This window comes from Genypterus blacodes, unplaced genomic scaffold (assembly GCF_046128005.1).
Source record: "Genypterus blacodes isolate CSIRO-AG114 ecotype Tasmania unplaced genomic scaffold, CSIRO-AGI_Gbla_v1 ptg000035l_1, whole genome shotgun sequence".
Lineage (NCBI taxonomy): Eukaryota > Metazoa > Chordata > Actinopteri > Ophidiiformes > Ophidiidae > Genypterus > Genypterus blacodes.
The window spans coordinates 107,501-120,000 of record NW_027466848.1 but is presented as its reverse complement, the minus strand read 5'-3'; the positions used below and the strand labels follow the sequence as shown (position 1 = coordinate 120,000).

The 12,500-nt window shown below is 47.9% G+C and overlaps 2 protein-coding genes across 3 annotated transcripts in view; one reads left to right on the top strand and one right to left on the bottom strand.

The window, feature by feature from the left end:
- The window catches only part of mfng (MFNG O-fucosylpeptide 3-beta-N-acetylglucosaminyltransferase), a 9,899-nt gene extending 7,979 nt beyond the window's left edge, over positions 1–1,920 (bottom strand). The window contains exon 1 of the mRNA XM_076146832.1: positions 1,225–1,920. Within this exon, the coding sequence (XP_076002947.1) occupies positions 1,225–1,608 (384 nt within the window). The 5' untranslated portion in view covers positions 1,609–1,920. The remainder of the gene's footprint in view (positions 1–1,224) is intronic.
- Positions 1,921–5,974: 4,054 nt separating this feature from the next.
- The window catches only part of hoga1 (4-hydroxy-2-oxoglutarate aldolase 1), an 8,607-nt gene continuing 2,081 nt past the window's right edge, over positions 5,975–12,500 (top strand). The window contains exons 1-5 of one of the 2 annotated variants that reach the window (XM_076146829.1): positions 5,975–6,301; positions 6,697–6,825; positions 7,976–8,103; positions 8,651–8,839; positions 11,696–11,792. In XM_076146829.1, the coding sequence (XP_076002944.1) occupies positions 6,097–6,301; positions 6,697–6,825; positions 7,976–8,103; positions 8,651–8,839; positions 11,696–11,792 (748 nt within the window). In that variant the 5' untranslated portion in view covers positions 5,975–6,096. The remainder of the gene's footprint in view (positions 6,302–6,696; positions 6,826–7,975; positions 8,104–8,650; positions 8,840–11,695; positions 11,793–12,500) is intronic. The other variant, XM_076146830.1, reaches the window with a different exon arrangement.

The window sequence follows — 12,500 nt, the reverse complement described above, 5'->3', positions numbered from 1 at the left end:
TGTCTATGTGTTCTATGTTCATATATGAATTTGTCTTTGTGTTCATGTTTTTAGCTAAACGAAATTGTCACTTTCAGTCTCGTGGTCTTGACACGGAAGCTGAGGATGACTGCTTCCTATTTTTCTTACTGCTTCTGGATTTCCTTCTTTTTTTAAAAAAAAAAGCAGAAATTAGCCTTTTCACAAAACAAAACACGAAAAATCTAACTTGTTAATAAAGCGCTTTGTGTGCTTTGTGTGTGTGTGTGTGTGTGTGTGTGTGTGTGTGAGAGAGAGAGAGAGAGAGAGATTCAGAGGCAAACATCTGATATCAACTAATTTGCTGGCCTTTCATGGCTCATAAACAAACTTTAGGTGAAAGGAAGGAGGAGCAATGAAGAAGGAGCCTCTGTTCTCTGCTGGAATGCCCCAAAAAAGCAAACATTGTTCCGTCCTCATCAGCAGGACGTCGTCACAGAAGCCTCGCAAACTAAAAGCCTAAAATCAGCCCGACACCAAAGCCTCCAGCCGTTACCAAACTCTCAGTGTGTCCACCTGACGCAGCCTCAAGCGTCCTCACACAGGAGCCGCCAATCATATCATACATCCATCTAACATGGAGCCTGAAAGAGGCTCGTGGAGGCCTTGACCCCAGGTGAACCCTCTTGTGCTCCGTCACACAGATCACTGAACAGGAACACGGTCAGCTGAGGTCAGGTGCTGTCGGGTTTGATGGCATTTGTTTACTTTTGTTGTCATAATTCTAATGATAGCTTGCAGATCCAGATGTTTGTTTAGTTTGAGTTGTGGGGATGAAGTCAAACTGTGACCCCTGACCCTCTGGAGTCCACTTTAGGGTTCAGCTTTGACACAACATTATGAAATATTATGAAATATTATTATTGTAGTTAGTACAGAAATATAGAACTTGGTTGAAGAAATTCCTCAGTCTTGATTTTCAGTGAGTTTGATGTTGGATCCTTCACACTCCACACACTCCAATCCAGAAGATTGGATTCTACAATTTTACACTTGACTCTTCTTCTTCTTCTTCTTCACTAGATGATCATGTGACCTGAACGCTGAGTATGTAAACATGTCGGTCACAGGTCAAACTGAGGAGAAGTACAATTACACACAGATGACTTCAGAAGTCCAGAAGGTTTCATGTAAGTCCAGACACAAGTCTCAAGTTAAGTCCAAAGTTAGGAGAAGCAAAGTTACAAGTGAAGGCCAGAAACTCACATGCGTCTTGGTCTTGGTGATCCAAGTCTCCAGCAGGAGCGCCAGGCGCGTCTTGTGGAACCTCCCGGTGGTCTTCACGGCGATGAAGATGTCCTCCAGCCTCAGTTTCGACGGGCTGACATGTCTCCTCTCAGAGAAGCGGCTCGTCCCCCGGTGCGGCCTTGCCTCCCGGCTGTTGCCTGAGCCGTTGCCTTTGGCCGCGTTTGGAGAGTCCCAGGCCGGCGACGGCGCCTGCTGGATGGAGCGGTGCGGCGCGCCGGGTGACGCGTGCGCCGCGCTGGTCCTGGGGAGTCTGCTCGTGCGTAATTGGAAATCCACGTAGAGGATGATGGAGAAGGTTAGAATGAACACAGGGAGCCTGCGCAGGATCCATCTCTTATGCATGGTGGAGCAAAGGAGAAGTCAGATTCCATCAGAACATCAAAAAACAACTTCCTCCTGTTCCTCATCGGCTCGAATCTCTCGCCTTCCTCATTTACAGAGTCATCATCGTTTCCCCCTCAAGAAGCAATTTACAAACCGCACCGTTTTATCATTTTAATCATTTTCACAGAAATCTCATCAGGAGTCACGGTAGAGATTTCAAAGCTTCCACATGCGGCTGAAGTTGACGCGCATCGCCTCAGTGAGCTCAGTGAGCCGCTGCCTCACAGCCCACTTACTTCTCTTTACCGTCAGGCTCGCAGAATGAACGGGGTTTCCTCTGAGGTCTTTCAAAATAAAACCACAATAAGATGACTCCGCATAGGAGGAAGTGTAGGTTGAGCGGGACTTCAGCAGACACGAGACTTCACATGAGGAAGGTGAGACAGCAGAGAGACCAGCAGCAGCGTCCCGTTACAGGCCCTCAGTGAGGCTCAGGCTTATGATGCTGTGATGATGTCACAAATGGATTTAAACAGATAAAGACAAACAGAAGCGTTGTGTTATAGAAAGAACACATTTGTTTGTAAATAAAGTCCTAACTTCCTGTGGAGGCATTTCCACAGATGTGTGTGTAGTGGATCCATACACCTGTGCGTCTCAATCATCCCACCATACAAAGAGCTGAATGGTTGATCTCTAGTTGGGATGTAATTTCCACCAAAGTCAAATTGAACCAAAGGATCTTTGGTCTCTCAACTGGATGTCACACCACCAACACAGGAACACCACACACACACAGGAACCAACCATGAGCTGTGTGTGTGTGTGTGTCTGTGTGTGTGTGTGTGTGTGTGTGTGTGTGTGTGTGTGTGTGTGTGTGTGTGTGTGTGTGTGTGTGTGTGTGTGTGTGTGTGTGTGTGTTATGGAGGGACGCTGCAGGTCTGAGCTGGAGTTTGTATCCACTGTCTCCGGTTCCCTGAGCTGCCGTCTCTGGAGACGAGTCACAGAAGACAGAAAGAGCTCGATACAATTAATTCACCTCAGACCCTCATCGCCACCTTTGTTTGTTTGTCCTTTCTCAGCGTTCTCACCTTACATCCATCCTTCCATCGCTCCCCGCCTCGCTCTCTCTCTCTCTCTCTCTCTCTCTCTCTCTCTCTCTCTCTCTTTCTATCTCTCTTTCTATCTCTCTCTCTCCCTGTCTCTGTCTCTCTGTCTCTCTCTCTCTGTCACTCTCTGTCTCTCTCTCTGTCACTCCCTGTCTCTCTCTCTCTCTCTCCCTGTCTCTCTCTGTCCCTGTCTCTCTCTCTCTCTCTCTCTCTCTCTCTCTCTCTCTCTCTCTGTCTCTCCCTGTCTCTCACTCTCTCCATCTTCCTCACACTGACCAGCTGCTTTCCTTCCGTCTGGTTCCTCCTCCACTCTCCGCCGCCACACGTCCCTGGCTAAAGACTGGCCCGCCCCGCCCCGCCCCGCCCCGCCCCTCGTGGTCTCGCAGGTAAACCAGAGACGGCCCGGGGCACACCCTGGATAGGAAAGGCCCAGGATCGCCTTACGGCCTAGCTGAAAAGGGCGAGAGCACCACAGCCCCACTCTGAACAAAAGACCAGAGGAGTCAGGGGACCAGACCCCCTTTTCAGGGCTTTGTCTGGCTGCCTGCACTGAGCTCTAAGTTAGACAGGGACTTGGACCAGAACCAAGCACAGAGTCTGGGGACTCCATGGATCTCTGGCACAAAGACCGGGGCTCTGCGGTCCACATTAAAGCATTTCACACTTTGAATTGCAGAACATAACCTTCAAAATGAGTCAAAGCGTTGATGTCTTAAGGTTTACAAATGAGCATCCAGGAGCAAGAAGCTCAATGAACCACACAAAAATTCAATTTGTCAAAGTGTGAGCATATTAACAAGATAATGAGCACAAAGCTTTAGTCCCACTGACAAACCAAGGCTCTGTGTGTGTGTGTGTGTGTGTGCGCGTCCAGTAGTTGAACATGTGTTTATTTACACATGATTACACTCAGATAATTGACATATGATTATTACCAGGCTGGGGGAAGAAGTTTGACATTCCTCCTAAGCAAACAGTTATTCCTAAAAATAAACAATCAAAAAATGTGCACCAACATTTTGTTCTTAATATTCACAAACCTCTCTAACTTCCCCAGGTTCTGACATTGAACTTGCTCAGCTGTTTCTATTCCCCGAACGCTGTGACAGCATTTTGACACTAGATGGCAATGTTCTCTATCTATCTATCTATCTATCTATCTATCTATCTATCTATCTATCTATCTTTCACTACATCCATATTGAAATGTGTCATAGCTATGACATCATTGCCTGCAGTCCGAATGGCGTCAATGTTGTTGTTTTGTTTGTTGTAGCAGATCTGAGCCTCTGAGTCTCTGTTCATGTGGAATGTGAGTCAAACAGTTGCGTTTAAAATAGTAAAAACCTTGAATCTGTCTTATTCTTTACTTCTTTATCCTCATTCAGGTTCTGCTGAGCTCTATGCTTCCTTGTGCTCCAATGAGTGCAGCAAGCAAATGCAGCAGAAAACCTACAAAGCTTCAGATCGTCACCCAGTGAACAAAGCAGTGACTCCTCTTACCAACCATGTTCATATGTCTCCTCCTCCATTTGTTCACTGCTGAACCAGCTGAAGTCTCACTTCAAGGGAGAAATAGCAACGCATTTTCTGTTGCAGACAGAAAGTTCAAGCTTTCAGGAGGAAACTTGCTTTGTGGACTAAGAGGGCCCAGGAAAAGAGGATGAAAGAAGAAGAAGAAGAAGAAGAAACAACTTTTATGGATCCCCGAAGGGAAATTTTTCTCCTCACTCAGTTTGTATGCATTGCATTATTATTGTACATAGACAGAACACACACACACGTAAACACCGCCATACATGCTAATAAGGTCCATATACAACAATTATTGCAGTGAGATGCCGAGTGAGGGGGGCTGCTGCGCCCGGGAGCAATTTAGGGGTTAGGTGCCTTGCTCAAGGGAACCTCGGCAGTGCCCAGGACATGCTCCAGCATCCCTCCAGCCCCATCGTCTGTTTTTTCATGTTGGTCCTCCTGAGACTTGAACCAGCAACATACAACCGGGCAGCTTTCCTCTTTTGTCTGACATTTTGGAAAACTCCCCAGAGCAATGCAACAGAAGTCAAGCTCTTCAGAACATTGTGCGTTCCAGGTTGAGAGAATACAAAGCTGTTATTTCATGATTCCAATCATTCACTGATGATAGTTTCAAACCGGGAGTGAAAATGTGCATGTTTCTAAAGTGTTCCATGAGAGAACTCTTGCTGTCATGTAGTAGAGGCTAAATCAGATGTTACTGTGTCAGAGTTTATGTCAATGCATGTTATATGTTATGTGCTGTAAAAGTGTAACAGTACAAGAAGGTCACAAAGTGCTTTACTGATCAAACCATGCTGAATACTGTCAGGACCAAATCTAGTCACAGACTGTAATCCATACCTGACTGTCCAATCAAATGAATTCAGTACCATTCTAAAACCTTTTCAACACGCCATAGAACTGAACCTGCAGAGACCGTATGTATAATGTTCTCTCATGAACTACATACCAGTAGGGCTGCATTTCAAAATAAGAGAAAATAAATAAAATGTGAAACGGTGCATGTTCTAATGACACTCATGCATTCTTTGACAACCCGTCCATCTGCTGTGTCCCAGCAGCTCTGAGGGAACACTCATGATCCTGGAGGCCTCGGCTCATACTGGGCTCTGACACCACTTTGTTTCTGTGATCTCACTTCAGATGTCTCTCTCCTCTGATTCTCTCCCTTTCTCCTATCTCACTCCTCTGTTTCTCTCTCTCCCTTTCTCCTGTCTCACTCCTCTGTTTAGATCAATAATTTGAGCGAAGTTTCCAGCATTTAGAAATGAAATGTGTCAGTCAAACTATGTGCAGTTACAATTTTGTCCACGAGATGGCAGTAGCGTAATAGTTATCAGAGCGCGAGGGGGCTCTGATAACTATTGCGCGCGCTCATAGAAGGGGGCGTGTCTGCAATATACACGCCCCCTTCTATGAGCGCGCGCACGTCTCCGCTTTAACAAACATTAACAAACCTGCAGGTTAGCGGCTTTTGTCATCGATTAAGCCCGATTAAGAGTTTAGATTTTAAAAGTTGTGCCATTTTAGTGAACAAGGGCGAGGTGAGCCGAGCTTCCTTCGTAGTCCCTGCCTCTGGTTCGGTTCCAGAGGCTTGAGGCTTGAGGCTGGCGAACCCTGGTCGACCCTCTGCGGAAGCGGAACTCTCCTACTTCCGCCTCGTGCCTGTGTTTACTGCTCTACTGTCATTTCAAACTTTATCCCCAAACTTCATCCCCCCCACCCCCCAACCCCAGACACACACACACAACCCCAGACACACACACAAACACACACACACGTTGACCATTGACAGAGGCCTGTTAGTGATTAACCGGAGCGGAGGATCGGGAGCAGCTCGGTCACTCTGCGTCTCAAAATGCTTCGCGTCAGGGCTTGGAGAGCTTTGGGATCCCTGTGCGGAGGAGGGAGACGAGGCCGGGCTCATGCGGCGGCGGCGGCGGCCCGGCTGGACCTCAGCGGAATCTACCCGCCCATCGCCACTCCTTTCACCGCCAAGGAAGACGTGGACTACCGGGCACTCGAGGGCAACCTGCTGAAATACGCCAAGGTTCCGTTTAAAGGTGAGACTCAAAGATCCAAACCAGGAACGAGCTGGGGGGTCAGAGGGGTCTCGCAGGACATGCATGACGATTCATCTTCACGGCGTGTGACGTCACGCCTGGAGCGATAAACCTGCGTAGACCCGAGTTGTTGCTTAGAGACTTGACGGAGGGGACAAAGTCCAGCACAAAGTCAGCTCCTGCAGTCTGTCTGTTTGTTTACCGCGTGTGTCGCCCCCTAGTGGTACTATCAGATAGAGCTCCTGCTGGGTAGGGGAGACCTCTGCGTCACACCAGACAATAAAAGGACTGTGTTAAAGTTAAACAAACAAAAGACAAACTCTGACTCAAATAACCCGAGGCATCAACGTGTGTGTGTGTGTGTGTGTGTGTGTGTGTGTGTGTGTGTTTTGCAGGTCTGGTGGTTCAGGGCTCCAATGGTGAATATCCCTATCTGACGGAGGAGGAGAGGGTGGAGGTGGTGAGGACGGTCAGACGCTCCCTGCCTGCGGACAAACTGCTTCTGGCTGGATCAGGCTGTGAATGTACGTACGTGTGTGTGTGTGTGTGTGTGTGTGTGTGTGTGTGTGTGTCTGTGCGTGTGTGCCTTGTCCAACACTTGGATTGGGCTCAGGTGGGTTTGGTCTGGGAGCTGGACGTGTTTACGTTTGGACCAGGGGGCGGGGTTACGTCGGCTCCGAGCCCGGGGCCGCCACTCAGTTTCCAGCCTGATTATTGAAGTCAGGAACCGGAAGTGTTTCATGGGCACTGAGAGCCACATTCGCTCCCTCCTCCTCTTCCTCCTCTTCCTCTTCCTCTTCCTCCAACTCTCCCTCTTCCTCCTGTAACTCTTCCTCCGATTCTTCCTCTTTCTCCTCCTCCTCCTCCTCCTCTTCCTGTGATTCTTCCTCCTCCTCCAAACCTCCCAGGCTCTTTGCTTCATCAATTATTTCTCAGGTATTTACTCAGTAAACATTGCATCAGTGTTTGTTTCATAAGTGTGTGTGTGTGTGTGTGTGTGTGTGTGGCATCTGGTCTCTCACTCCTGGTTGGTCTCAGCTCAGGTCAGGTTTTAGCTCCGCCCCCTTTTTCCATATTGGCTTCAGACTTCTGGACTCCAGAATTTAAAGAGGGAAAGAAACTAAACTCTGCCTTCCTCCATGCAGGCAGAGAGACCGACCAATAGGTGTCACTGGTGCAACAACGTCCAATGGAACCCGTGTCTGTCTGTCAGTCTGTCTCTCTCTCTGTCTCTCTCTCTCTCTCTCTCTCTCTCTCTCTCTCTCTCTCTCTCTCTCTCTCTCTCTCTCTCTCTCTCTCTCTCTCTCTCTCTCTGTTCTCTCCTTGTATTTGCACTCTGGGCGATGACATTGAGACGTAGCTGTGTGGGTCTTCCACGCTCCGCTGACACGTAACCCTAATGACTAATACATGACAAATAATTGATTAGCGACGGTTTGGTTTCCTTCAGTTTGTATTGAGCAACAGAGGGCGCCGGGCTGAGCCAATCCGGCGCTGTGATTGGCTGCTCCCGTTGGCGTTGTTTGATGGCCCTACGCACCTTCTCCATTGTTGTTGTTGTTGTTCCCATCGCCTTGGTAACCCGTAGGATGCTCTCACAGTCTTACGTCAGATTGATTAGAGGATGGAACGTTGAAGATAACGTGCGTTTATGACGTCTTGTTTCCTGTTCAGCCACCAGAGCCACGATCCACCTCACAGAGAAGATGGCGGCGGCCGGAGCCGACGCCGTCCTGGTTGTGAACCCCTGCTTCTACAAGGGCAAGATGGACAGCCGGGCTCTGATCCAACACTTCACGCAGGTCAGCTAACGGTGAACTCCTCCCTGATACTCACGCTGCGGGAAGGGCGCTTAGCTTTGTAGTCTTAGCTTTGTAGTCTTAGCTCTGTAGTCTTAGCTCTGTAGTCTTAGCTCTGTAGTCTTAGCTTTGTAGTCTTAGCTCTGTAGTCTTAGCTCTGTAGTCTTAGCTTTGCAGTCTTAGCTTTGCGTTGACGGGCCAGTCGAGGCGCTGAAGGAAAGTAATCACATGAAGATTAGCGACAGGTGCAATGCAAAGCTAAAGCAGAGCCTCTTACGCCGTGAACGTGTCACATGATCGGGGCTTCAGAAAGTGGCTCCAACTTTATGAGGAAAGGCTCCATTTACACAAGAACTGACCCAAAGCTCCAAACACCTACAGTGGAATCTGAACTTACAACACAAAATGAAAGGACTTTCATCTGCTCACATAGAAACTGCTGCCAAACTGTGACTGATCAATGAGCTCAGTATGACAAGATGTATGCAGGGTCAATGAGAATCAGAAGAAAAAGAACAACTATGACTCTGTGCTTTGTCACCCCCTGCAGGTGGCAGACAGCAGTGCGGTTCCGGTGGTTCTGTACAGTGTTCCCGCCAACACGGGCCTGGAGCTGCCGCTGGATGCCGTGGTGCAGCTCGCTCAGCACCCGAACATCGCCGGCCTGAAAGACAGCGGAGGAGACGTGAGAAAAGCTTTTTACCCGCATGCACACAAACGGGACGGGGGACGCAACGACGTAAACCGACTACTGACTTTGTTTAACACGATTAACAAGTAATAAATAATTATATTGTGATTATAATCTGCCTGTCAGACTGAGGGTCAGGCTGATCGCTGCGCAAATTATGAAGCACCACCCCCAAAACTTTGTTACATTTGTAAGAAAATATACAGAATATTTAAATATTAATGAGATAAGTTTGATATTTATGTTGGGGTAGGTAATTGCTATATTTTGTAATAAATTTAATCTATAGATTAATCGAACTAATCGGAAAAAATAATCTGTAGATGAATCGTTAGGTGCAGCCCTAACGGCAACAAACGCACCCACACAGCGTCCAGCATGGCCAGGGTTCAGTTTAATGCTCAACAAAGTCCACAACCAGGCCCCAAATCTCTATCAACACCTTCACTCCTAATGTCTAATCTACATCAAAAACAAACTCAAGCTTTACCCCCTGCAAGCTCCGCCCCCTTGCACCTATGTCCTGTTGTTTGGATAGACCGGAGCTTCTTGGCTCTTACTCTTGTCGTTCTGTCGGGACTTGATCTTTGCTCGTGTGGAAACCTGACACGTTCGTCACTTTGGATTAAAGCATCGTCTGGCTGCATGAACACACACACACAGACACACACACACACACACACACACACACACACACACACACACACACACACACACACACACACTGAGTCCATTGCTACACAAACAAAGTAGTGTATGTAATGAACTCAAAGTCACAGTCGGCGTAGTCTCTTGCTAATTTTATGTAGAATAATAATGTAATAATAACGACACAGCTGTGGATCCAGATCGTAGTCGTACAGTTGCGTTCGTTCAGACCAGTCGTCCTGCGTTAACACTCGGTGACCACTGGATGGTAGCAGAGACGCAGGACGGTACAGACGGACTTCAGACCGTCTGACTGAACGTCGTCATGTTGAATTTTGTGTTTGTTTGCTTTTAGCTGCTTCACACTTTAACACTTGAAGTTCCATTTTGGATTCAAGTGTGTGATTGATGCGTGTCCGTACTATTTTACCAAACACAATGTGGTGATGAATGAATACTCTACAGTAGTGTGGAGGAAGAAGATCATTCCTTTAGCATGTGTTGTGTACTGAGTAAAGTTTCTGCTGTAAAGGATCTCAAAGTGATGTGAAGGTGGATTTCTCCTGCAGTCATTTGTTGTGTGTGGGAAGCGTCTGCAGACACATCTCTGATTTGATTTAGGAAATAAAACACCGGTCCAGTCGTCTGGAAACGGGCGAGTGGGTGGAGTTCAGCCCGTCTCAATTGTAGGCGTGAAGAGGCCAAGCACAGGAAACATGAGGTGACGGGTCGATGTGAAGAAGACAAACTTCCAGAGAAGATTCAGCATGTGAGCTGAGGCTGAGCTGAGGCTGAGCTCAGGCTGAGCTCAGGCTGGTTCTGTCTCTCAGCAGTGTGAGCCCACCTCAGGTTCACAGGGTCCAGGCTGCTTCTTTCAGTTCACAACTCCACTTTACTTTGTCAGTAAACTAAAGTGTGCTTGTTGTTGTCGTTCACTACTCTCGTACAGAGCGAGTTATTAAAGAGAAGCTCGACCTATGATGTACTTAGAAATATGTGACAGCCATGAATGAAGTGTCATGTTCACACGCAGGCGTTACTCTCTGTGTGAACTTCTCCAAAAGTCCAAAATTGACCCAAAACAAAATCATCTCTCTCTCTTATGGATTGTGCTGATCTGAGCAGCGTTTCATGTTCTGGCCGTGGAGCTGAGACGTTAGCGGCTGCATCAGCTCCACTGGGATCATTAAAGTTTCATCTGCTCTCGCTTTATCTCCTCTCATCTTATTCCTGCAGCCCACGCCACACACACACACACACACACACACACACACACTGAGAGGATAACTGAACAGCTTCTTGTTGACTAAACTCCGCCCATCTGTCTCTTGTCCTCGGTTAGTGAAATCATGGCAGCGTCGGTTCTTCCTCTCTTCCCCAGCCAGCAGATAGAAGTTCTGCTCTCCGCAGTGGGAGCTCAACGTTCTGCTGCACTGCAGAGACAAACGCACGTCCTCACTTTGTGGACACGGTCTCCACTTTGGCTCGCCTGTCCCCAGCTGGTGATTGGATTGGTTGATGATGATTTGTTGAGGTTTGGAGGAGAGGATTGCTGCTGGATGAGCTTCCACCAGTCTGACTGAAAGAAAGACAGAATGAGTTGTTTGTGCTTCTTTCTGGTCTGCTGCTGTAAGAAGGAGTCTTTGTTTCAGAGTGGAGCCTCTCAGGCAACCAGCAGGAGCTCCTCAAACCTGGACTGACTGATCAATTACAGTGCCCGTCTATTACTGATGACTAATATGAGGGAACTGATTGACACCCGGTGGTTATAAATAGACCTGCGTGTGTGTGTGTGTGTGCGTGTGTGTGTGCGTGTGTGTGTCTTGCTGCCTTTGAACGTTTCAGGTGTATTTGGAGACTCAGCCTCACATCCAGATTGACAAAGAGAATTAAAAGAGGCAAAACCAAATAGTGAGCTCATCCATTATTCAGGAGTTTCTCCTGTCCTCTGTTTGAAGGCTTCCTCTCTCTTTCTCCCTCACAGGGGATTTATCAGGATTTACCCTCCTCCCCCTCCCTCCCCCCTCAAATCAGCGTCCCTGTGAAGACTCCATGTGCCATTTGTTTTTGTTGTGAGATGTCCTCACCCCCGAGGGACTATAATCCAATCAGACTGACTCTGACACTCCTGTTTTAACTCTCTCTCTCTCTCTCTCTCTCTCTCTCTCTCTCTCTCCCTCTCTCTCTCTCTCTCTCTCTCTCTCTCTCTCTCCCTCCCCCTGCCCCCCTCTCTCTCTTCCCCTCTCTCTCTCCCAGATCACACGCATGAGCCTGATCGTATACAGAACCCAGGCTCAGAGTTTCCAGGTGTTGGCGGGCTCAGCAGGGTTCCTCATGGCAGCTTACTGTGTCGGTAAGAAGCTCCGCTGTTGTTCCTGCTGTCGCTCGTCTTCCTCTTGTCTTCCTCACGTCTCACTTTATCTCCTTTTCATCCAAAACCAAAGCTGCAAATAGAACACAGGTCACATGACTCCCAGTCCATCTGAGGGAAACACTAACAAAATAATGACTCGGCACATTTTCCATTTTGTGTGTGTGTGTGTGTGTGGTCTCATCTCGCCTCATCTCGTCTCTCGTCCCATGCTGCCTGAGGAGGTGGACTTGTGGACAGTTTCCACTGTTGTCTGGTTTGTCAGGGAAGCTACTTTCCAGCTTCTAGCTACTCGTGAACTAAAGAAGCTACTTTCTCAATAAAGTCTGATTCACTTCAAGCTCCTGAGAAGAAGTAGCTAGTTATAGTGAAGCTACTTCAGGGGCCAAAACTAAAGGTTTCTGCTGTTCACCATCAGCTGAGAGGACGTGTGGACAAGTGGTCCATCTGTTTCCACGGCGATAAGGCCGTCATGTCGCCTGTTTGTATTTCAGACACGTAGCACGTATGTAAGCTAGCATTAGGTAACACGTTAGCAGATACACATCAGTATGATGCTCAGGAACCTAATGAGTCATGTTCACACACACACACACACACACACACACACACAGCCAATTACTCCTATATTTCAGTTATGGAGATGAGAACATGTCAGGCAGCAGAGATCAGAGGGCTGTGTGTGTGTGT